This window comes from Neovison vison, chromosome 6 (genome assembly GCF_020171115.1).
Source record: "Neovison vison isolate M4711 chromosome 6, ASM_NN_V1, whole genome shotgun sequence".
In the NCBI taxonomy this organism is placed as follows: Eukaryota; Metazoa; Chordata; class Mammalia; order Carnivora; family Mustelidae; genus Neogale; species Neogale vison.
This window is the reverse complement of record NC_058096.1, coordinates 143,675,369-143,701,198: the sequence shown is the minus strand read 5'-3', so window position 1 is coordinate 143,701,198 and position 25,830 is coordinate 143,675,369. Positions and strand designations below refer to the sequence as shown.

Sequence of the window (25,830 nt, the reverse complement as noted above, 5' to 3'; positions counted from 1 at the left end):
TATTAATAAAACAATTTACATATTTTTTATGCTAAGTCTTCAAACCCCAAGGCATATATGACCTCACATTTCAATTCAGACTAGTCATGATTCAGGTACTCAATGGTCATCTGTGGCTAGTGGCTACCACACTGGACAGCCAGGGACCACACTATTCCTTTTATTGTAAATTGTTTCAGAACATTAGAAAAAGATGCAAAACTCAACATCATTCTATGAATCCAGTATAACCCTGACACAAAAACGGAAAGAGAGCAAAAAACACCAAAAAAGTCACTAGCCCAATCTCACACACACAAAAAACTGACATAAAGTATCTGTAAATTAAATACAATAGTACACGATTAAAATCATGCATTTTGGCACATAATAACTAAGTAAAATTTATTACAAGAAAAGATAGTCCTTTCAAACAAATTAATCAATTAACAAACTAAGAAAAAATAATTTCAACTGATGCCAAAAAAGCTTTAAATTCATAAAATTCAATATCATAAAATTCATAATTTTCATAAAATTTAATATCAATTTCTGATTTTAAAAATAGCAAATTTGTCATAGAAGAAAATAATCTTAACTTGAAAATAAACATTATACTAAATAGAGAGACACCTCATTCCTATTAAAGTTACCAAAACAAGGAAGCCCTCAATACAACCACTGTTCAGTACTGCCCTCGAAGAGGGTGCAGTACGTGGGTGGCTCAGTGGGTTGGGCCTCTGCCTTTGGCTCAGGTCATGGTCTTGAGGTCCTGGGATCCAGCCCCGCGTCGGGCTCTCTGCTCAGCAATAGCCTGCTTCCCCCTCTCTCTCTGCCTGCCTCTCTGCCTACTTGTGATCTATGTCAAATAAATAAAGTCTTTTAAAAAATATATATTGTCCTGGAAGTACACAAAACTATAAAAATTGGCATACAATCTTTAGAGATTATCATAACTTATAAAGAAATAAATAAATCAGCTGGATAATAGGATCAAAACTCCTTCTCTTTCTCAGCAATAACCACCTAGAAACTGTAATAGGAAAAAAAACCCTAATAACGAAAGCCATCAAATACTTAGGGACCGATCTTTAAGGAGATGAGTAAGATCTATATACAGAAAACTACAACTTTCTACTAAAGATTGAATGAGTTTCTTCACTGCAACAAGGAAATATATGCAGTATTCATGATAGGAAGACACCATATTGTAAACCTAACAGTTCTCCTTTAATTAATCTGTAAGTTCATAATCATTACTTATAACATATGTAACAAAGTATTAATATTCAGAATATATCAAGATCATCTATAAAACAATAAGAAAAAGGCACGGTCTAATTGAAAAAATTCACAAATCCAGGATTCCAGAAAAATAAATGCTAAAGGCAAATAAACCAACAGAATGGTCCAAGTAACTAGTACTGGAGAAATGAAAAATTAAAAGCCCTGTGGCATATTTCCTCAGACTAATTAAACTGGCAAAAATAAATAAATAAAACGTCGACACTGGTATCTAAAGTTGACCAAGATGTGAGGAAACACACAGCCTCATATACCCTGTGTGGGAAGACACACTGCCACGTTCGTGCCCTTTGGCTGAAGGACACTACTTGGGAGCTCTCCTACAGACATACTGACATGTGCTCAATGATATTCGTATACCATTTAATAGAACAAAAGAAATATATATGTCATGTCAGGTAAAATCTGATCAATAAGGAAAGAATTTACTAAGTTATGTAGATTGGGGGACGCCTGGATGGCTCAGCCAGTTAAGCAGCTGCCTTCAGCTCAGGTCAAGATCCTAAGGTCCAAGATTGAGTCCCTGCCTCAGGAAGCCTGCTGTTCCTCCTGCTTGTGCTCTCTCTCTCTCTGATTTAAAAAAAAAAAAAAAAAGCTACGCAGATGGGTACCACAGACTATTTACCCATACAACTAACTTGTACAGAACCTCTCTATAACTAAAATAGGTACTCTAATAAAAAGCTGAAAAACCAAACTATAGAATAATTCAAAGCGTAATCCAATATCTTTTTTTTTTTTAATTAGTGAATAAGCAATTTAAACATGTATTATTTGGATACACAGAGAAACCAGATAGATACATACTTATTGGGGGGGGGCAAAACTGGGGGAGGAAAAGGAATATTCACATTGTACTTTATATTCTTCTCTAAAGTGCATATTCATGGGCTGCTTGCTAATTTTCTTTAACATTAATTCATCTGAGGGGAAATCATAATTCCAGAAAAATTCCAACGACAATAAAAGAGGCTTGGTATAAATCAGTTGTGGGGGAGGAAGGGCAGAAACCACACATCCTTATCACAAACCACATTTACGAATTCAAGGATCCAAAACTTTTCTTCCCATGGGGTTGCTCATAAAAGCCTTTACTGAGGTTCAAGCCAAAAAGTAACAAGCCTGCAATTCTTGAAGAAGACAATATAGATTTTTAAAGATATAAATCTTAACTTCACTATTGCAACAGACTTAGAGTAATCAGCCCAGAAAGAAAACTTTATTCCCCTTCTTGTCTTAACATGACAGGGAAGAATGGCCCCTTCATGGAGGGCTGAAAATGGGTCACAGATCTCATGGCAGAGAGATTTGGGAAGAATAAACTCTTGTATTGCCCTTACTAATAAAAAATGTTACATCCCAAATATTAACCACACTTATTTAAGCTACTTGTGACAGAAGTGCTTAATGAATTCAACAATAAACACTCACAAATGTAACTGAATAAAGGACTTTTTCTTTCAGAACTGGCTCACTTTGCTTCCCCCACTGAGTCCTGGGATCCCAGCAGTTTTCACAAAGTAGACTTTCATGTCTTTTGTTAGAACAAATGAGACTTTTTCCAAATAAATAGAAAACTCCCTGAAAACTAACAGGAAGATAAAAGGACAGAGAGAGCAAAGGAGAGAGGAAGAAAACACAGGAAAAACACAGAGAAGTCTAAACGTTTTGTCAGCCCCACAGCCCTGCAACTGTGCTGGCCAGGATGTGGATGGCAGCCACAAGTGGGGGTTCAGTCTTCAAAAGGTAGCAGGTTGGGAATGCCTCCTGAGCGTAAATACTGGATTTCAAAGACTTAGTGTCAAAAGCAAAAGAAGAATGTTAAAATACCTCATTAAGAATTATTTTCTGTTGATTACATGTTACAGTGATCTTGTGGAGTAGTAAGTTAAAGAATATACTACAATTAATCAAATTTAACGGTTGATTTTTCTCTCTCCTTTTTCAATGTGTTGGAGTGGGTTGAACAGTGACCCCCCCAAGTGCACGTCCACTTGGAGCCCCACATGGGATCTTATTGGAAAATAGATGATTTTTGCAGGTATGATTACTTAAGGATGTTGAGATTAAATTATCCTGGACTTAGGGCCCTGAAACCAGTAAGTGGTGCTTTCATAAGAAAAAAAAAAAAAAAAAAAAGGAGAGGGAGATCATAGATACACCGGCCATGTGAAGCCAGAGGCAAAGACTCATTCCTTGGAGTGATACATCTACACACCAAGGAATGCCAACGACTGCCAGGAGGCACAAAAGGATTCTTCCCAGAGCCTCTGAAGGGTATGTGGCCTGCTGACACCTTGATTTCAGACCACGGGTATCCAAAACTGTGAACAAGGGAACTTTCTGTTGCTTTAACCCACCTTGTTGGTGATCATTTGTTATAGCAGTGCTAGTAAACTAATACACATGACTAGTAGAAAATGTTCAGTTATATATGTGGCTCATAGTATATTTCCATTGGACATCACTGCACTAGAGTTTAAAAGGAATCTACCCCCCACCTCCAAAACCCAAGTCTTTGCTGTAGACCCTTACAGCTTATGCCTAGAATAGTCCCAACATTTTCTAAGTGGTTCTAAGTGGTTCAAGTTATACCCCTCTGAGATACCTGGAAATTCCTTGAGCTTGGCTCACTTGTTTCAGGATTTTGGGGAGGTGGCTGGGTGGGGCAGGATATACAAAGCATTTCCTACACATGTACATGCACCATGGGAAACATGGAAACCTCAGCGCACAAAAATTTTAATACGTGTGGGACTTCTTGCCCAGTTTACTAAAGAGGACATACTAAGTCTTTAGGAAACATTCAATGCCATTATCCTTGACTGCCAGCAAAGCACTTTCTGCCATGTGTTCCAAGCTACCGCCCCATGCCCTTTGCCTTGGCCTTTATATCTCCTTTCCAGATGTGCAGGCCCAGCCACTGTTCTTCCAGATAAGAGTTTTCCTTCAAAGCACCTTTCCCCGTCTCTCCTTAATTAGGCAAGACAGCTGCTATCTACAGGCACTCCCACGGGGACTGGCCTTGCGGCTTTAACTAAGTACCAGCTGAAGGACAACATTTCAGGGATTGTGCTGCTAAGCCAATTACCACAGCAGCTAGCAACCCGGGCACAAGGAGGGGAAAGCTGCCCAGATGACTTCGTCTCCCCCAAGACAGACATAGCAGAACCAAGAAGAAAAGGCCACTGGATTGCTTCAACAGGCCCAGGATAAAAATGGTTTTGCCCCAGTAGAATCCAGGGTTACATGGCAAAAGAATGCAACAGCCTCCGTTGTTGTAGTCTGCAGAAGCCAGGACAGAGGATGAGAAGGAAGCTGAACTGGATAAACAAGCGATCGTGACTCAGAGGACAGACAGACAAGTGAGTAGAGTGCTTACAGTTCACTCAGTGGCGATGAGATGGGTGTGCAGATATTTGGGTGACATCCAGAGGAACAAGAGAAAGACAGCCAAGCTGACTAGAAGGATTCAGTCATGCTTAAAATACTGGGAAGCCCTATTTGCTAGAAAACTGAAATCAGTGACAGGGATGTCCCAGAGCAAGAACACACTGAATGGAAATGTATGGAGTAAAACTATGAATCCAACATTTATTAAGCACCCACAATAAGAAATGCACTTGAACACTTGTTCTTATCTCATTCTGTATGAGGAAAGTATTAATTATTCCCATTATTCAGAAGAGAAAATTGAGGCTCTAAGATCTGCCTGAACCTTTTCAGTCTATCCTGCAGAAGCACTGGGTATATTCAGGCAGGTGTCTGTGGTCCTGTGGTTGTATGTGGACGTCCTCACTCTATTTTACTACCTCTCCACTCTGGGTTAGACCAAAGTAGAATGTTTAAGTCAATACCAAAACCATTATGAGATACAACTTCATATCCTCAAGGATGACTGTAATCAAAAGAGCAGACAATAAAAAATGTTGACAAGGATGTGGAGAAACGAGAATCTTCAAACAATATTGGAGGGGATGTAAAATAGTAGCCACTGTAGAAAAGAGTTTGGTGGTTTCTTAAACACAGACTGATGGAATAGAATAAAGAATCCAAAAATAAACCCTCAAATAAAATTCAAATGATTTTTGAGGCATCTTGGAGGCTCAGTCATTAAGCAGCTGCCTTTGGCTCAGATTGTGATCCCAGGGTTCTGGGATCGAGCCCCACTATCGGGCTCCATGCTCAGTAGGAAGCCTGCTTCTCCCACTCCCACTCCCCCTGCTTGTGTTTCCTCTCTGGCTATCTCTCCATCTGTCAAATAAATAAAATCTTAAAAAAAAAAAGGGGGGGGTGCCTGGGTGGCTCAGTGGGTTAAAGCCTCTGCCTTCGGCTCAGGTCATGATCCCAGGGTCCTGGGATCGAGCCCAGCATCCGGCTTTCTGCTCAGCAGGGAGCCTGCTTCCTCCTCTCTCTCTCTCTGCCTGCCTCTCTGCCCACTTGTGATTTCTGTCTGTCAAATAAATAAATAAAAATCTTAAAAAAAAAAAAATCAAATGATTTTTGCCAAAACCATTCAATGGGGAAAGGACAGTTTGGTTCAATCCAGAAAAACTGGATATTCACCTACAAAAGAATGATGCTGTTCGACCCTTGCCTCACACTACATACAACAATTACCTCCGAATGGATTAGACTTAAACATAAAACCTAAACTATAGAACTCTTAAAAGAAAACAGAAGAAAAGCTTCATGATATTGAATTTGGCAATAATTTCTTGATAGGACACCAAAAACACATGCAACAAAAGAAAAAAAATGGATTTAATCAAAATTTAAAACTTCTGTGCATCAAAGAACACAATCAATAGAGTGAAAATGCAAACCACAGAATTAAAAAAAAAAAAACCAGGGAACCTGGATGGCTCAGTGGGTTAAGTCTCTGCCTTCAGCTCAGGTCATGATCCCAAGGTCCTGGGATGGAGCCCCTGCATCCTGCATGGGCTCTGTGCTCGGCAGGGAGCCTGCTTCTCCCCTCTCTGCCTGACTCTCTACCTACTTGTGGTCTCTCTCTAAATAAATAAATAAAATGTTAAAAAACAAAAACAAATCAAAAAAATCCCTCCCAAATACCTGGTAAGAGGTTAATATCCAGATTATATAAAGAACTCCTACAACTCAACAACAACAACAAAAGAATAAACAACCTAATAGAAAAAATGGACAAAAGACTTGAACAGACATTTCTTTTTTTTTTTTTTTTAAAGATTTTATTTATTATTTGGCAGAGAGAGATTACAAGTAGGCAGAGAGGCAGGCAGAGAGAGAGAGAGGAGGAAGCAGGCTCCCTGCTGAGCAGAGAGCCCGATGCAGGACTCGATCCCAGGACCCTGAGATCATGACCTGAGCTGAAGGCAGCGGCCTAACCCACTGAGCCACCCAGGTGCCCCTTGAACAGACATTTCTCTAAAGACATACAAATGGTCAATAAGTACATGAAAAGATACTCAAAATCACTAATCCTTAAGAAAATGCAAATCACAACCACCATGAGATATTCCCTCATACTCATCAGGATGGCTATTAACAAAAACACTGAAAAGAACAAGTGCTAGTGGGAATGTAGAGAAATAGAGAAACAGGAACTTTTGTGCATTGTTGGTGGAAAGGAAAATTGGCCAGGCACTATGAAAAACAGTATGACAGTTCCTCAAAATATTAAAAATAGAATTACCATATGATCTAGCAGTTCCACTTCTGGATATATACCCCAAAGAATTGAAAGTAGGAACTTAAATATTTAACTTCACACTCAAGTTCACAAAACCATTATTTGTAATAACTAAAACGTAGAAGTAACCCAAGTGCCCACTGACAGAGAATGGATAAACAAACTGTAGTATATAACAGAAGGGAATACTATTCAGCCTTAAAAATGAAAAGAAATTCTGACACATGGTTCAATACGGATGGACCCTGAGGGCAGTGTGTTGGGTAAAATAAGCCAGTCACAAAAGGACAAACACTGTATGGCTCCATCTGTTTGGGATGCCTAGCGTAGACAGATCACAGAAAAGTCAGTAGACTATGATGGCTGCCAGGAGTTGAGGACAAGGAGGAATGAGAATTACTGTTTAATGGGTATAAAGTTCCAGTTTGGGAAGATGATATGAGTTCACAGATACTGGTCGTTAGTGACAGCGGCACCGCAATAGGAGTGTCTCTTCTTTCTTCTTTTTTAGAAGATTTTATTTATTTGAGAGTGAGAGAGAGCCCAAGTGGGGAGGAGGCAGCAGGACAGGGAGACTCCCCCCTCTGAGGGCAGAGTCCAATCATCCTGGGACTCAGAGATCATGACCTGAGCCAAAGTCAGAGGATTATCTGACTGAGCCACCCAGGTGCCCCAACAACATGAGTTTCCGAATGCTAATGAATGATTCATTTAAAAATGGTTAAGATGGTACATTTTATGTGATGTGTATTTTACCACAACTTAAAAAAAGGTGTTTTTGAACGTTAAACATAAATTTACCATAATGCCCTCAAACCTATACCAAAGTAGCTGCCTGAGAGAAATGAAACCTATACCCATACAAACCTTTGTACACTCATGTCCACTCAACATGATTCATACCAGCTAGCCGAAGGCGGAAAGCATTCAAATGTCCATCAACTGGTGAATGCATACACAAAATACGGCATCTCCACAAAGGAGAATATTATCTGCCGTTAAAAAAGAATGAGATAGTGATATATATTCCATAGGAAGGAGCTTCAAAACATCATGCTAAGTATAAGAAGCCAGGCCCATACTGTATAATTCCATTTATATCAGTTCCAGAAAAGGCAAATATATAGACACAGAAAGTAGATTGGTTTGTCTGAGGCTGAAGTGAAAACAGGTTTGACTGCAAATGGATATAAGGATCTTTTGCGGGAGATGGAAATCTAAAACTTAATTTTCCTAAAAGTCACTGAATTGTAAACTTAAAACCATAGACTTTTAGGGCATCCAATTATATCTCACTAAAGTTTTTTAAAAAGACAAGAACTGGGGCACATGGGCTGCACAGATGGTTAAGTGTCTGATTCTGCCCTGGGTTGTGATATCAAGGTCATGGGACTGAGCCCTGAGATGGGCTCCAAGTTCAGCATAGAGTGGGCTTGATCTCCCCTCCCACTAAAATAAATAAGTCTTAAAAAGTATAAAATTTTAAAAATTAAAAGGCAAGAACTGCTAATAACTAATTATCCTTTCAAATACAGGTTTTCTGCAAAATTTTGCCAAAAATGCGTCCCAAAATTGAGGTATATTTTCTCCTCAACATTAAAGAGGCTTAGTAAGCTTCCTCAACATTAAAGAAGCTTAATGTGCTTCTTTAATATTGAGAGAGGGGGGAAGACCAGCAAATGGGGGTCTCCATCCTTGTCCTCCCCTGATGTGAAAAGGCAAAAAAAGTTAGTGTCTAGGTAGCCACAGTTCCACTGTCAGAATTTGTCTTGGCGAAAGAGGAATGATGGGAGTAAGTCATTAAGTAGGTTGCCCTGTTTTTAAAATGAATGGAGACTTTGAAACAATTAAAACTTGATAATAATGAAGCCGTATTCACTGGTGCTTCTTTTGGGCTCTCTCATTCAACACTCTAGACTTGCCGACATCCAACTTTCTGGCACGTTCACAGCTTCAATTCAAGCCTAACCGGACTCTAAATGGATTTCTGTACAGTGAATCTAGTTGCGCTCCTTGGATTGTAGTATAAACTGTAGGGTGCAGTCTGCGGGGGAGGGAGAGGAGACAGACTCGTTCTGCAGATTCAAGAAAGGGAGTGAAAGCCAGGATGCAGGAGACTGGGGGAGAGGGCTAACATTTTCATTTGCCACTGTAGTGAGCTGTCTGAATTTTCCTCTAAATGGTGTGCACGTGTTACTCTGGAAAAAAAAAATATATATATATATATATATTTTTTTTTTTTAAGATTTTATTTATTTATTTGACAGAGAGAGATCACAAGTAGGCAGAGAGACAGGCAGAGAGAGAGGAAGGGAAGCAGGCTCCCTGCAGAGCAGAGAGCCCAATGCGGGACTCGATCCCAGGACCCTGAGATCACGGGACTCGATCCCAGGACCCTGAGATCATGACCTGAGCCGAAGGCAGCGGCTTAACCCACTGAGCCACCCAGGCGCCCTATATATATCTTTTAATCCTATTTTAAAACAACACCACCTGAAGTCCAGAAAGCAGTTGTGATCCCAATAAATTTGGAAGCCAACTGCTTTCGAAGCAATTTGGATAATGCTCTTGGGATCTGGAGCTGGGCTTCTCAAACTTTAATCTGCTCCTGAATCACCCAGGAAATCTTTAAATGCAGATTCAGATTCAGTTAAGTCTGAGGTGCAGCCCAAGATCCTGCTTTTCTTAAAAAGTTCCCAGGTGAGGATCACACGTGGAGTAGCAAAGACCTGAAAGAAGAAAGTGGTCTGATGGAAGTGCTGACACCTTACTCTTTTCCCAAGATAAGCTTCAGTTTCCATATTCGGTTTAAATGTAAATGGCTAGCTAATCCTTTCTGGGACAGAAATTCTTTCTCCACCGTGAAAATCCTTCCAGTTCACACAGTTGTACCTGGAAATCCAGCAGACACCATAAAGCTAGGACTTGAAACTGGGATTTTAAAAAACTGGGTACTTTTTTTTTTAAGATTTTTTTTTTAAGTAATCTCTATATATAGCCCCAATGTGGGGCTCGAACTCACCACAAGATCAAGAGTGGCATGCTCCACCGAGCCAGACAGGGGCCCCCCAAAATCTGGGTACTCTTGGTGTAAGAGAAAAGGAGAAGGTGGGAGTGGGTGTGGAGACTCTCCTCAGGAGATATATTTGCCCGGATTTGAAAGTAAAAACAGAAGTGGAAGGGGAGAAAAGATAACCAGCGTGCTAATTCAGGCAGAAACGTCTCTGAAGACCTTAATGAACAGTGCCATTTTGGTCTGGGAAGTCACGAGAACACAAAGCAAATACTGCAAAGTGGTCAAGGATACAGAAGGGGAATAGAAACTATGCCATGAGGAAATGACCCAGGTATTAACACTCTATTTAAACGCTCATCTTCCAAGCTCTCCAAGACGACTCCAACATCCTATCAACAGAAAACCTTCCTGACCTCACTGTCCGGAAGGAATCCTAGGCCTGGGCTGGAGCTGAATCACAAACTGCCCTCTTTATGCTAAATTATCAGGTCTGAATGAATGAAAGGCCCAACCTTTAGGCATTATCTAAAGAGCTGCTAAAAGACTCCAGCATTATTAAATGGCCTAGGGATGGGCCAGACCCTGCACCACAAGTGAGTCACGCCTCTAGGACCAACCCCAGCACGCCTCTCCCCTGGAAGGGCCTCAAGAGGCCCTGAATGACACCAAGGCCAAGAAACTGGTATCCCAGAACCCTAAATCCAGGCAATCCCTGAGTCTCTTCTTGCCAGCACAGATAGCTCAGTCCTCACCAGTGGAAAGACTTGTCAAACTGCTTGGCTGACATGGAGCAGGCCGGACAACCTGCTGACGGACAGAATTTTTCACTCTAAGCCTGTTGTTCTGGCACCAGGTCAGCGGGATGAGCAAAACAAACTGCGCCACATATGCTGCTTCTCTGGACAGCTCACACTCTCATGGTATACCCAGCATCATTCGGGCTGAGGCTTGGCAACCCCACACAACCAGCCCAACCTGCAAACCAAAACTTCCAGGCTTTGTCCCCAACTTTCCACACCCGTCATCTCTGCCCAGGAAGTCAATATCAGGCTAACCCTCAATCCCAACACCCCTTTTCAATTAGCCTATCCCCTTCGGTGCCATCCCCCTTTCTCCCAGTCCCTAAGGCTCAGTACATCTGCATTCACTGCCCTCACCCAAGGCCATCTGACTCTTCTTTCCAAGTCTCTCCCAGATTGACATCTTCTCCATTCTCACTGGCAGGGCCCTGGGTCAGGCCTTGGACAGCGGGTCAGAAAAAACAGCTTCCTTCTCACTTTGAATACATCCCCACTCTCGCTCCATCTAAAATGCACGAACCAAAATGCCATCTAACAACGTCCAGCATTCCTGCCTAATACTTCCCAAGGCAATTATAGCCAACACCATCTTATTCCCTCCCCCACAACAACCCCACAGGACAAGTAATTCAATGCTTACAGAAGGGGTGTGGCTTGCCTGAGTTACCCCAGCTGGCAAAGAAGCAGAGAGCCAAAACCAAAACCTAGAACTTCTCGCTGGCACTCTGAAATATCTCGGGGCTCCTCCTTCTTAAAGTGCAAAGACTCGCTACTATCAAATGAATTGAGTCCAAAATTTTCTACCTGAAATTCAAGACTTTCTATCAGCTGGTTTCTTCTTTACCCAGACAGAGGCTCCTTCCTGCCCCCACCCCCCACAATCCCTGTGTACTTGTTTTTCCTTTTTCTTCGATTTGGCTGGTCTCTTTATTAAGATCAGTAGTTACCATTTAGCTCTGCTTTTAACGGCAACGGCAGCTACCATTTTTCGAGCACTTGGACTATTCCAGATACCACACCAAACTAGCTAAGTGGATTACCTCATTTTATTATCAAAACAACACTTGACTACTAAAAGACACACCTAATTTAACACATCTGGAAAAAGGACTCTTGATGCTTGCCCACTTCTATAACAGCTGCGCTGGAGGTCCTGACCAACTTTGTAAATGGAGCTACTATCCTTTCCATTGCTCAAACTAAAATCTAGACCTTTGGCTCCTTTCTGTCTTTTGCTTACACCACCCCCCACAACAAATCCAGTTCTGTCGCTTCTGCTATTTTCCCCCTCCACTACCATCACCCTTGTGCAAGCCACCATCCGCTGTCTACCCTGCCGCCGTCTACATGGCCGTAACTTCAATTGGATCTCCTTCTCTTGCACACTTGACTCTCCTCAAAGCAGCCAAAGGGGATGCTTTAAGACCCAAATCTTTTCCAAATCCATCTGAAACAGCCCAGATGCCCAACAGCAGGTGAAGAGACAAACAAACCAGTACATCCTTACAGTGCAGTACCTCAGCAATAAAAGGAAATTAACCACACTAAGGCATGCGGCATGGATGAATCTCAGACCACACTGAATGGAAGAACAGTGCATAGTGTGTGGCATCATTTACATGAAATTCTAGAGTATCGAAACTCATATATCGTGACACAAAGCAGATTAGTGGTTACTTGTAATTGAGAGGCATTTGAACAGCAAGGGGCAAAAGGAAACTTTCTACGGTGATTAAAATGCTCTGGGTCTTGATATGCATTTGGTGAAAACGAACAGAACTAGAAATCAAATCATTTCACCATGTGAAAATTATACATACTCAGCCATCTGGCCCCATTTACCTCTCCCTTCATCTCCTGCACTCCTCCCCTTGCCCCCATCTAGCCACAAGGGACACCTGGCCACCCTTGAGTATGCTAAGCCTTTCTACCCCCAAGTCTTTGCATTCCCCACCTGGCACCCTCTGCACACACACACACACACACACACACACACACACACACACCCAGTGACTGGCTTTTTGTTATCATTCAGGCCCCAGACCAGGTCCCATCCACAGAGAGACCTTCCTGGGCATGTATTGGAAGAACTCCCCAGGCACTCTCATTTACTTCTCTGTTTTCATTCTCTGTGTGGCATGTGGCACTTACCACTTTCTGTTATTTTCTTGTTTACTGTCTGCTTCTGCTACCAGAAGCAAGCTATGCAAGAGTAAAAACCCATCTGTCACTGTATCCCCAGCATCTAAATCAATGCCTGGCACATGATACATGATATAACAGTTTGTTGAATGAATGGGTGAAGTTGACAATATCACGCTCTCCATTTTACAGCTACGAAATCTGAGGCTTGTAAAGGGTAAGGCATCTCCCCGTGCTCACACAGCGAGGAAGCAGCACATCAGTATTCAAACCCAGGCAGTCAGTTCCCTGGGTCCACGCTCCAAACCACTCTGATGTCTTGCTCCCTTCACTTCTGCTTCTCTGCTGTTTTACACCATTTGCTCCACTTCGGCTGAGCCTCTCTCCTACACCTCTACCTGCCCCAACTTATAAGGGGTTTTCTCTGTGTTGACTTCATGTTTGATCATTCGCTTGAATTTTTCTTTCCCTCTAGACCTGTCTCCCCAGGAAGATGAGGGGAAGATGAGGGGATCCTTGTGGCTTTCACTTCCTTTTGTCACTCACCACCCACCAGGGCAGAGCCTGGGCACAGGCACCTAACAAATACTCATGGATGTGCTCCCGTGGAGGTGGGGTGAGTCAGGTAGTCCTGCGGGTATGTGCAAATCCTGGGTTACATGACTCACTTTGCTATTTCAAAGTAATGCTGACCTTGGCTTCCTTGGCATTCTGCCATCCAGTTTCAACACCAGCTTGTTAGAGCTAATGCAAATTAGAGCTGCCACCATCAGTCACTATGATACTACTCAGGTCTCATCCCTGTACTTCTGGAATCTCCGGCATACCACAGAAGCCTCGTGGAAGGCTGCACAGGCTGACAGCATGCAATGATGGGGGCTTTCTAGGAGGATGGAGAACTAATGGAAGCAACCCCACGTGTCCTGCCCCGAGGTCACTGAAGAGATTACTCAAAGCCTCCTCTAAGGTCAAGTGGCATATCATTCCAAATGGATCATTACAGACATTATTCACACTTTTTTGCGAAATACATGCATTCATCTCCTGATTAAAAAAATAATAAGCCCTCTGTCTGGGCATCTGGATACAAAGAGAAGAACATATTAAAGAAAGCCCATGATAACCTTTAGTTTAAGTGAGCAGGAAACCAACAAAAAATATAAATAGCAGTTAGCAAACATGTCTTTGTAGATGATTTTTTTTCTAGTTCACTAACACCATATAGGCTTTTAGAATATATGGTACGGCTTTTTTCTTACTTCATGGGTTTTTGGGATTTGGTCTTTTTAAGATTTGTTTATTTAGGGGCACCTGGCTTGCTCAGTTATTAAGCATCTGCCTTTGGCTCGGGTCATGTTCCCAGGGTCCTGGGATCGAGCCCACCATCCAGCTCTCTGCTCAGCAGGAAGCCAGCTTCTCCCTCATCCATTCCCCCTGCCTGTGTTCCCTTTCTCGCTGTGCCTCACTCTGTCAAATAAATAAATAAAATCTTTTTTAAAATTTAATCTTTTTTAAAAAAAAGAAAAAGATTTTGCTTATTTACTTGAGAGAGTGAGGAGTGAGAGAGAGCGTGAGCACAAGCAGGGAAGGAGCAGGGGAAGAGGGAGAAGCAGACTCCCCACTGAGCAGGGAGCCCAATGTGGGCTCAATCCTGATTGGGACAACAGACAGGATCATGACTGAGCGGAAAGCAGACATTTAACCAACTCAACTACCCAGGCACCCCTCACTTCCTATGTTTTAACTCTGCTCGTCTCACAACACAACTCCCATGCGAGAATTTACTTCCAATTTGCAGAAGAAGAAATGGTGGTCAGAGAAGCTCATATCATTCACTCAAGAGAAGGATCAAAGTAGGTGTGATGACTCCCCTTGCTCCATCTTGTAGAAATCCAGGCCATCAAACAAGCGCTGAAGGTCACCAGGTCTGTTGTAAGCTCAAAGGGAACTGCACTTAGCTCTGTAGGTAGAGTCAGAAGATGCTGTTCCAGCTCCAGACAGGGTGTGGGGGGTTGCCCTGCTCCTGGGACCACGTGGCTTTGGGCACATTACTAAACCTCTCTGAACCTCAGTTACTTTGTTTCTACAATACAATTTCCTCTCTTCCAATCTCACAAAGCCTGTGAATAGGAAATTCATTGTGAATATGAAATTATCCATTTATTCAACAAATATGTATTGAGTCCTACTATGTGCAAAGCAAAGTCAGCAGACCTGGGAAAGGAAGTAAACCAAAGTCCCTACTGTCCCAAAGGAAACAATATGATATCGTGTGTGTGTGTGTATGTATGTGTGTGTGTGTGTGTGTATATATATATATATATATATATATATATATATGATTTCCAAGTGTTGAAAAACGCAGTAAAGGAAAACAAATCAGGTAAACTTAAAGAGTGATGGGGAGCTGCTTTTTCTGAGAGGGGGTAGTCAGGAAAGCTTCTCTGAAAAGTTGGTATTTGAGAGCAGACCAGAACGAGGCTTGACAATAAGCCACACCAATATGTGGAGAAGAAGAGTGTGCACTGCAGGGGGTATCCGCATATATAACTGAGTGTCAGAGATGAGAGCAATTCAATATTATACAGATTCAAGGGGCATCTGAGTGGCTTAGTCAGTTAAGCACCTGACTCTTGGTTTTGGCCCATGTCATGATCTCAGGGTCCACATCGAGCTCCCCTCTCAGCAGAGTCTGCTTGAGATTCTCTCTCTCCCTCTTTTTTTTTTAAATTTTTTTTAAAGATTTTATTTATTTATTTGACAGGCAGAGATCACAAGTAGGCAGAGAGGCAGGCAGAGAGAGAGAGAGGAGGAAGCAGGCTCCCTGCTGAGCAGAGAGCCCAATGTGGGGCTCGATTCCAGGACCCTGGGATCATGACCTGAGCTGAAGGCAGAGGCTTTAACCCACTGAGCTGCCCAGGCACCCTCTCTCTCTCCCTCTTCCTCTCCCTCTTCCTTCACCCCTCCCCCTTGTGTGTGCACTCACTCGCTCTAAAAAAATAAATCTTTAAAAATATAGAAAGATTCAATTCTATTTCAATTGTAATGAAAGGTGAGTTGTCATAAGGAATTTAGACAAGAGCTACCTAAGCAGAAATTTACAGCAGCCCATGGTAATAAATGTAGAATAAATGGCAAGAAGTAAAATGTAACATGCCCACGTACATGCGCACACAAATTAAAAAGACAAAAATCCTGTTGTGTTAAATACATCAACTACAGAACAGATTACTTCATAAGTGGACAGTCCATATGATTCCATTAAACAGTAAGTTTACATATTTCACAGGAGTTTTCAAAGAAGAGCTGTTATGCCAAAATTATGTTTTGAGTAAAAGAGTAAATCTGTGTTCCTCACTGCCACTCCTGAAAAGAGATGGCTTCACACGTCCAGGTACTGGGATGTGAGGGGAAGGAGGGTGAAGGAAAATGCTCTCTTTCTTGCATCTCCATCCCAAAGGCCAACAACACAACACAACACAGAGATGTCAATGCCTACCAGAGTGTTAGGTGCTGGGCTGTAGCCAACCCTCTAGAAACTCTGCCACAGCTCCCAACACGTATGGTTCTGCATGGCTTGCAGGATACGACAGATAATTCTAGACATCTTCCAGAACCAAGGCTTGTGGGACAGCAGGGCTCCACACGTATATTTACGAGTAAGGACTCACCAATACAGATTCCAGAGGCAAAGGAACTTTTCAGACTGGGCATTCCACCAGCTGTGACATCACAGGCCCCCAGCACCCACCTCCCTAGCCTTCTGCCCCTCCTCCGTCCCAGTGCTAATCTATAGCCATCCTTGGCTTCTTGTCCCCATTCCTGCCCTCATGGGTTCTTCCCTGTATTCCAAGAACTTGCACATATGCTAAATTCTGAAATATCGAATTCCCATCTTCTCCTTCAAAGATTTAATTAAAGTTCATTTTAGGAAGTTGTCCACATCCCAAGACTTCATTCCTGAAAATGGCTGGTGATTTTTAAACTCGTTTTTACATTAAGAACATGTGTCTTTACAAATTATTCTATGCAGTAACACGGATGCAGCTCACAGACACCAAGTGAGTGGCAAAAGCCAGATACAAAAGAAGTCAGACCACATGATTCCATTTACGTCAATTTTCAGAAAAGCAAAAGTGATCTCTAATAATAAAGAATAAGGGTTACCAGAGGTGAGAGGAGACACAAGGGGGCCTGAGAGGTGCTGGAAATGCTCGGACAGCTTTCTCTGAGTGGCAGCTGCATGGCCACGTGCCTATGTGAACATTCACCAGGCTATATGCTTACGATATGAGCACGTTACTGTCTGCATAACAAAATGAAGGAAAAAAATGACTTTCCTTCAAATTGCGCTATAACAGTGCTTTGTGTACAGTCTCCCACGGAGCTGTTTTGGGACTTCTAGAAGTCCAAGAAAGCCAATTCCCTACCTCTCTGGCACATCTAGCACCTTCCACAGCCTGGGTAGCCACCACTTTCATCTTCCTTCAATGAGGAATTCTAATGGGCCAGCACAGTGACCATTCTTGATTGTCAGCTTTAAAACAATCAAGGGCATGCATCTGTCTGCCCTAGGCCAGTAATAAAAAACGCTTATTTTGTCTGCTTTATGGCCTGCACAGTTTCAATGAACTAGAAAAGCCTTTGAACATACCTCGCAATAGGACTAACAATAAAAGTCAAATGACAACCATGGAACGCCCGAACCGAAATCCTCTTTGTAAACCACGGAGAAGACCATCCCCTTCACCCCATGTGCAAGTTTAGAATGGGGATGCAATAATCGTGCACTGGAAAGAAAATCGACTACATGGCCCAGCTATTCCCTGAGCAACCACTGCCCTTGAGGAAGCTGCTTAACCTCTTTGGGTCTTGGTTCCCTGCTAGTAAAATGACCTTCCTTACCTTCCTCTTGCCCCAGGTAGAAAAATCAAATGACACAAGGCACATAACACTGTGGCAAAACACTATCAACAAAACAGCTGATACCCGTGAAAAGTTTCCAAAAGCGAACTAAAACTGACGTAGGTGGGCTACCTGTATTCCTAGAACTCTCCCATACGCTAACCTACTCCATCCTCACAGTAAGTGGATGAGGCGGGCCGCGACTCCGACCTCACTTGCCGGACACTGTTTCGTGACTGCCCGAAGGCACCTAGCACAGAGGGAGAAGGAGGAGGATTCTGCCAGTATGCTCAAGTAGCTGGCCAGTCAGCCTGCCTCCAGTGCTGCCACAGGTGCTTTGAGTTTGAATCAGATTAGGAGTAGGAAACCATTAAGAGTAAGAAACGGTTGACAAGCATTCCTAAATAACAACCTTCCTCTGCTGGAGCGGGGAGCGAACTAAATCAGAAGGCACTGAGCCTTGGAAATCCGAGTTTTATTGGCACTGCACAGAGTATCCAAATCTTTTATCTGAGAAGCAGATGTTCTGATCGTTCCAAGTTACCTCACATGAAACTGGGTATTTTACCCTCAATACTCCCTTATGATAGGTTAGACCTGGGGATTTACCTGACAGAAATAGAATTAAATCCTGCCTATGTGGACAGGTAATCAGGTTTAGATCTGCTCAGTGTAAAAAAAAAAAAAAAAAAAAGACAAAATAATCCACCCCCAAAAAATCAAAATCAAAAACAACACACCAGCACTGCATCACCAAACGCTATTAGCAAGCACATGCTTCCGAAAACAAAACACTCCTCAGCAGATTTTTGTTCTCTTTTGCCCTGTAAACTACTTTCTCAGTTACATAAAGCTGCAAATCGCAATCTGAAGGCTTTGCAGGCTTGAATTTCCATCTTCCCTGAAAGTTTATGAGGAAACAATTAAATTTGGTAATCTTTCTCTCCGGCTGTTTGTATTGCTCCTGCCAAATATTTTTCCTATGTGTGCCTGGCTCCACGATACCACAGCTCTTCCAGAAGACACCACACGTGAAATTGCTGTATGCTATAGATTTTTGTGGCTGAAGACCACTCTTTTAAAAACACTGCATCTAAAAACCAAAACCAAAACAAAACAAAAAACCCAAAAAAATATTGTATCTACACCCCTCCCTGTTTTGTGCTTTACTGTAATCATACTTACAAGTCTCCAAAAAGATATTTTTAATTTGGTTTCTGCTTGCAAGCTGTGAACTGATACAAAGTATCATCTTAAAGAGGTGCCCAGGACAGAGGAAAGTTTTTAGGGAGACAGAAGAGTTGTAAGACTAAACTGTAGTGATGGACACATAACTATGAACCTTAACTCAAAAGCATGACTGCACACTTACAGCTGGTGACTTTTATGATCTATAAATTATACCACAGTAAAGCTGTTTAGAAATATGCCCCATGATTCACAAGGTGACATTTTTCAGGTTTCAAGTGTTATGCAAATTAACCTTAAAAGCATTACTTTTTCCTATGCTGCAAATGTATTCACGGTATTATGGGTCAATACAGTTTTCCTCTAAAACAGGTTTTCTCAACTCTAGCACTACTGTCACTTGCGGCCAGATAACTGTTGCGCAGTCTGGCCTGTGCAGAGTGGGATACTTAGTAACATCCTGGGCCTCTATTCACTAGTTGCCAGTAACACTCCCTCACCCACGTTGACAATGACCAAAAATGCCCCCGGACATCACCAAATATCCCCTGGGGAGTTGGGGGTAAAAATAGCTTCTGGGTAAGATCCACTGCTCAAGATTTTGACAGTTGAAAAAGAAATTTGCTCTCTGGAGGAGTGACTGACAAATACAAGGGTGTTGTGGGCTCTCCCCGGTTTTAAGGCTTGCTCTAGTGCCCCATTCACCAGCTCCTAGCTGGTAGGCAGGTAATTTTTCTCTGCCTCTGTCCTCTACATATTCTACAATCAGTGTTACATTTAGATTATAAACCATTTTTTTTTAAGTGAAGCCTAATTTTATAGCCCGTGTCACACTCCAAGTATGGCAATCAGTCCAGAATCAAAGCAACTAGGTTCTCCATCAATGCTCTGTGGCCACTGACTGACAGACAATGCAGCAATTCCACTTACCCAGCATCAATCCAACACTTTTAGGTTCCAGGAACTTTGGAGGACCCTTTCTCTTTTAACTTTAAGGTTGAAGTTACAGTCTCCATTTTATAGAGGAAGTCATCAAGGCTCAGGGAAAAACTGAATGACTTGGCCCAGCCTCACACAGTGGCAGAGCTGAGATCTGAGGTTCTCTAAATCCTACGTTCCTTCCTGACTTCTACATTAGCAGTGTATTCCCCACTCTGGGCTGCCGTAGGGGCTTACCATGGGCCAGACACAAAGCTGGATGCCTCATACATATTAGCCCAGTTTAAATCCTCCCTGTTATGCAATGAGACAGTAGTATTATTCCTACTTTACACACAAGGAAATGGAGGCTGAGGCAAAGTTACTGTCCAAGGTGACACTGCTGGACATCCTGAAATCTAAACACAGAAGCACATGCTCTTGGTTACTATACCCTAGTACTTCCTTTCAGGTACAAATGGCCTATTTCATTAGGAAGAGTCAGTGGGGTTTTTTAGTAGATGAATTATACTTAAATTCAAGGAGACTGAGATTTGGCCTACCCATACATTTACTTGAGTTTTTTCTCTAACACTAAAAACCCAGTCCGGTGGACCCCTGTGAAATACCTAGAAATGTATAATGTTAAAGAATTCCCTCTACCCAATTGTCAAGAAGCAGTCAGGCTAAAATTTCACTACTACTCTCCTTAAGAACTAATCATTTCCTCAGTTTCCTCTTCTCTAGTTCATTTGCCCAGTCAAGAACCACAACACTTAGAATCCTTTCAGAGACAAACACATACCAAATAATCACACACTTAAAAATTGTGATAAAAGCACTAGGAAGGAAAAATAAGCACAAGGGGGTTCCAAACAATTTACAATGGGAGGGCTGGCCAGTCAGGTAAAGGAAATGCAAGGAATGTTACATGCGCAGGAAGAGTTGGGAATTAATTTGAAAGTGAGTCAAGAAGAGCTTTTAATCCCAGTAAATAATATGTGCAAAGGCCCTGAGGTAGAAGGGAATCATGCTCACGAAGACTGAAAAGGAGCCAGACATAATAGTGGTCAGGCAATACAGGGCACTGTGGACCACAGCAAAGGGAAATGAAGGGTCCCAAGCAGAGGTATAACATAGTTAGATCTACATTTTTAATGATTACTCTGACTGGGTCACACAGAACCAAAGGGAATCTCTGAAGCAACCTTTGCCAGAACATAGTTCAAAGAACTCTACCCTGGATCCTGCAAAACAAGTTTGTTTGTTTCTTTCTTTCTTTTTTTTTTTTTTTTTCCTCTCCAGGGTGTGGCATACCACCAGAGCTGTGAACTAGCTCCCTCCTCCTTCTGTTTCATTTGTGAAGTTTAAAGGCCAGATCTTTTATCAGGTCTGGGACCTGTTTTTCTTTTAATAGCCCCCAATAAACTACTCATCTCTTTCCAGGTCCCTCCTCATTCTCTCACCTCTCTACTCCCCCCAATTTGCCAAGGGGCCCATCAGTGACAAAAGGCAGAGGAATCTGTCCTTTTGGGGCTTTCTCAGGTGAAGGATAGAGACAAGCTGAGAAAGAACCACTCACACCCAACAAAGCAGTTTAATAAAGAAAAAGAAGGGGTGGGGGGAAAGGCAAATCAGAGAGAATGTCACTCTCCAGGTTAAAATTCCTGGATTCCACAATGCCTTCTTGGCCACACACATTGTCCCCCAACCTGGTGGCCTCTGCCAAGGCGGTGTTAGCTCCTTCTGGCCCAGCTCCAAGCTTTCACAAGTGCTTTCAGTTTCTCCACTTCAAGAAGCTTCGCGTCACCCCACCCCGTGCTGCCAAGAGTCCTTAGCACCCGCTGACACTTCCTCCAGGAAGCCATTCCTACCCCACCCATGCTCCAGCCCAAGAACTGCTCTCCTCTGAGTTCTAACAGCACCTTGAGAAAGCAGGTTTTTTTCCCCGATCGTTGTAAATGGTTCACTGCCCACCTCCCCGGGCCCCAAACCCACATATGCCCACATGCACGCACACATACACATACACTCAGTAGTTCCAGAAAGACACATTCTGGGGGTCATAGTCCCAGCATCCAGCACAATGCCTGGCACCTAGTTGAGATGACTCTAAATATTTAGTGAATGAATGAGCAAATGAAAACAGACACTTCCAGAGTCTACCAGGACCAGAAAAAGAGGCCTTGGATGAGAAGTTTTCCCTTCCTAAAAGTATGGTTGTTAATGTGAACAGGACCCCTCAAGTCACAAATGTTAGAAAAGGGCCTAATATTTCACTCCTGAAAATCCAAAAGGATCAAAAATAACAATGCAGAGCACATAACACAGGCTCATGGTTTGGGGAACCAAAACTTCAGGGAAGTTTTCAGGTATTAAGGCAATAGCAGGCAGCTGGGAAAGAAAGTGTTCATCATGGGAACCCAATAAAAAGCCAGGACAGAAAAGCTGAACTGACAGTTCCTATGTGAGCCCATTCCGAGTGCGGAACGTCAGGTCCACAAAGGAACTGAGCTTATTTTCATTTCTGGGCACAGTTCTCCCTTCTGCCCACTGCACTCCAGGTCTTGCCATTAGTCTTAATGTCTTTTTATAACCACCTCTTGGCCCGTCACCCTTCTTAGAAGTATACTCCCCTCTATCTTTTTCGCAGTCCTCCATAAATACCAACCATGTATTGCTCTCAGAGGAGGGCAGTGTGCTTTCTAGACCGAATTCGAAAGGGATTATAATATACTGCCCGGGTCTGAATTAGGGACTTGCTCCTTGAACTGTGGTTACTGGACCAGCATCACATCTGCTGAGAGCTCATTAGAAATGCAGAATCTGGCCGACCCCTTACCCAGGTCTATAGATTCAGAATTAGAATTTTAACAGTTCCCCCAGGTGATTCCTATGCACCTTAAAGTTTGAAAATCACTAGAGCTAGATCCTACATTTGTCCAACAGATATTTATTAAACCCATATAGCGTTAAGTACACGGTAGGCATTCAACATATAGGTGAGGATGTGAATGGTGTGGGGAAAAGGGTAAGCACAGACTTCTCCCGAGGTTGAGAGGCTCCAGTAAATACTAAAAACAGCTTCGCTTGGAAGAGAGGTTCCAGCAGAATTAATAATCTTTACATTAAAATTCAGAAGTGGCCCCTGGAGCTTAGTTGTGGGAATCTGGAATCTGGGAACTTGACCCTGTTTGCAGCAGGCCGGAGATATACATGGGAGGTGTGTGAGTGTCTCTTCCCCGCCTCAGCCACAGGCCGCAGGAGCTGACAAGGCCAAGTCCCCGCCCCCCTCAGCTGTCACCCTGTCAAAACAAAGCCGCTGCTGACAGCGCAGGGCCAGCTTGCCCCGCGGCCTCGGGCAATCCTCTCACCCTGGGAGCACGGCGCCCACATCTGGATCTGCAGCTGAGGAACTACGGGGGGCCGAGAGCGGGGACGCAAAGGGGATGGCAAGAAACGCGTGTCCTCAAACTGAGCAGTAGGGCCCGCCGCGCTGGGCTGTCACCTTGCCAAATCCTGTTTACACCTCGAGCAGCTGGGACAGCGTTTTAACTAAACAAGTAATAATACAATAATGACCGGGCTGTCACCGCGCGCAGCAGCGCCTCCGCCCTCAGCCCAGGGAGCCGGGAGCTCCTGGACCCTCGGCCTCGGGCTGTGCCCACGTTCCCTCCCCGCGCGTTCCGCCCCTTCAAGCTCCCAAAGCGCTGGGAGTCCTGAAGCCTATTTCACTCTCACTCTTTCCACTCAGCTCCTCCCAATGGGACACGCGGAGAGGACGGGGAAAGAGGGGGCGCTCAGATACCCCAAAAGAGGTTTCCTTGGCCCTGGGGCGCTCTCCACTCAGCGCTGCTCCACTCTCTGAAAGGTGCCTCTGGCGAGCTCCTACAGAGCAACAAAGCCCCAGGGCAGCCTAGGAGCGCAGACGCAGAGGGGTAAGAATGAAAGGCTCCCGATCTCCGCGATCCCCTCCGTCCAACCCAACAGGACTCTGGTCCGAGAAGCAGCTAATTGGGCGCGGGCGACAGCAGCACTTCCGCGGTGCAGCGGCCCCAGGCGGGAGGAGGGAGGCGGAGACGGGGGCTGGAGGGGGAGGGGGCGGGGGTCCCGCAGGCAGGGCCCTAGCCCCCCTGGGCGGCCGGGGAGCGGCGAGCGAGTACCTTGCAGGCGGAGTACACTCCGAGTTTCTCCAGTTTCTTGGCCCGCGGAGCCGAGCGCAGTTGCGCCTTCTTCACCGCGATCCGGGCCGAGCCGCCGCCTCCTGGTCCTTCGGCCGTGCCCGCCGCCGCCACTGCCGTCGCCGGTCCGCAGGCGCCCGAGCCCCCGGCGGCGGCGGCGCACGGGGAGCCCTGCGGCGGCGCGGGCGGCGGCACTGGGGGCTGCGGGAGCAGCGGCCCGAGCCCGGCCCCTGTCCCGGCCCCTGCCCCGCCGCCGCCCGGCCCGGCCCCGCCAGCCTCGGACATGCCGCCCCGGAGCACGGCAGGAGGCGCCGAGTGTCAGGCGCCGCCGCCGCCGCCGCCGCCAGGGTCTCCCTCTCGGGCTCTGGTCGCCGGGAGAGCGAGACCCTCCCCCCCCACGCCCTCCCGCCCCCTTCGCCCACCCCCCTCCCCGCCCCCGCCCTCCCCCGCGCGCGCCGCTCGCCGGGCTCGCTCCGGCCGCGGCCCGCGCGCTGATGGTGGCGGCGGCGGCAGCTGCTCCCCCAGGAGGGAGGGGACTAGCGGCTCCGCTGCCGCCGCCGCCACTGCACACGCCCTCCCCCGGTTCTCCTCCCCGGGGCTCTACTCCGCGCCCCGGCCGCGGACATATTCCTGGGGGCTGCGGACTAGGGGTGCCGGGGGGTGCCGACCTCTCGGTGTGTGTCGGGCCCGGGCGGCCCCCCTCGGCCTCCTTCCCGCTGCCCGCGGGGTTTGTGCCCCCCGCCCCCGCGCCTCGGCACCTAACGCTCGCCCGCCAGGGGGCGAGGCCAAGCTCTGGGTGAGGATGAGGGAGGGGGTGAGGGTGGGGGTAGGGGGCTGGAGCCCAGGCACCTGCTGGCCGCCTCCATCTCTGCAGCCCGCCTCCCCCCGCGCCCGCAGCCGACCCCCGCTCTCCCGAAAGAGGCAGAGCCTCCCAGTTATTTGTTCTTCCACTCTATTCCACCCTCTCCGAACAGAGACAACTTCCTCCACCCTAGCGGGAGCCAGAGGAAAAAAAATATTTTTGAAAAGAACCCGTTCAAGCTAATCCTTTTCTTTGTTGCTAATTCACCAAAATAAAGGCGTAATGTTTTCTATTTCTCTTTTTGAATACTTTTCTGTGCAACTTTTTTTTTTTCAATTAAGAACGCTTTCTTCCTACAACAATTTCTGGATCCCATCTGCTAGAGGAAAAAAAGAGGGACTGTTAATACTTTCTGTAATTTTTGTTTAAAAGCACTGGTTGTTAAAAAGAATGTCTGTCTAAAAGAACTATCAAAATGGAAACTATTCGCAGTGGGAAAAGTTTGAATACAAAAAGTTTGTTAATAGGGCTCATCTCTGCATGGTGGGATTATAACCTTGTTTTTTTCGTTTATATAATGTTCCATAGTTTTCAAAATTGGTATCGCTAGTATTCGTATTACCCATGAAAAATTTAAGCAGCATCCAAAAGAATGAGTGCTGATTTGGGCTTCACACTTAAAAAACAAAAAACAAAACTCAACTCAGCGTTTTCAACTATTGTTGAAAACTGTCGTTTTCACTGTTGACGACAATGAGGGGGGTGGTGTTTAGTAAGGTGGAGTGCACATTCCAGTTTTGGTTTTTTTTTTTAAGTTGTGCACTCCTGGTTGGCCTTTCTAAAACAGTTTTTAAAAGCCCAGCGCTATTTCTCAGGACCCTTCACAAGTGCTGTGCTTTCGTAATATGAGTCATAATTTTTGT

General features: G+C 44.5%; 1 protein-coding gene across 1 annotated transcript in view; it reads right to left on the bottom strand.

Annotated features, from left to right (window-relative positions):
- Nucleotides 1–24,390, bottom strand: part of KAT2B (lysine acetyltransferase 2B) — a 102,786-nt gene extending 78,396 nt beyond the window's left edge. The window contains exon 1 of the mRNA XM_044252535.1: nt 24,088–24,390. Within this exon, the coding sequence (XP_044108470.1) occupies nt 24,088–24,390 (303 nt within the window). The remainder of the gene's footprint in view (nt 1–24,087) is intronic.
- Between the last annotated feature and the right edge of the window lie 1,440 nt (nt 24,391–25,830).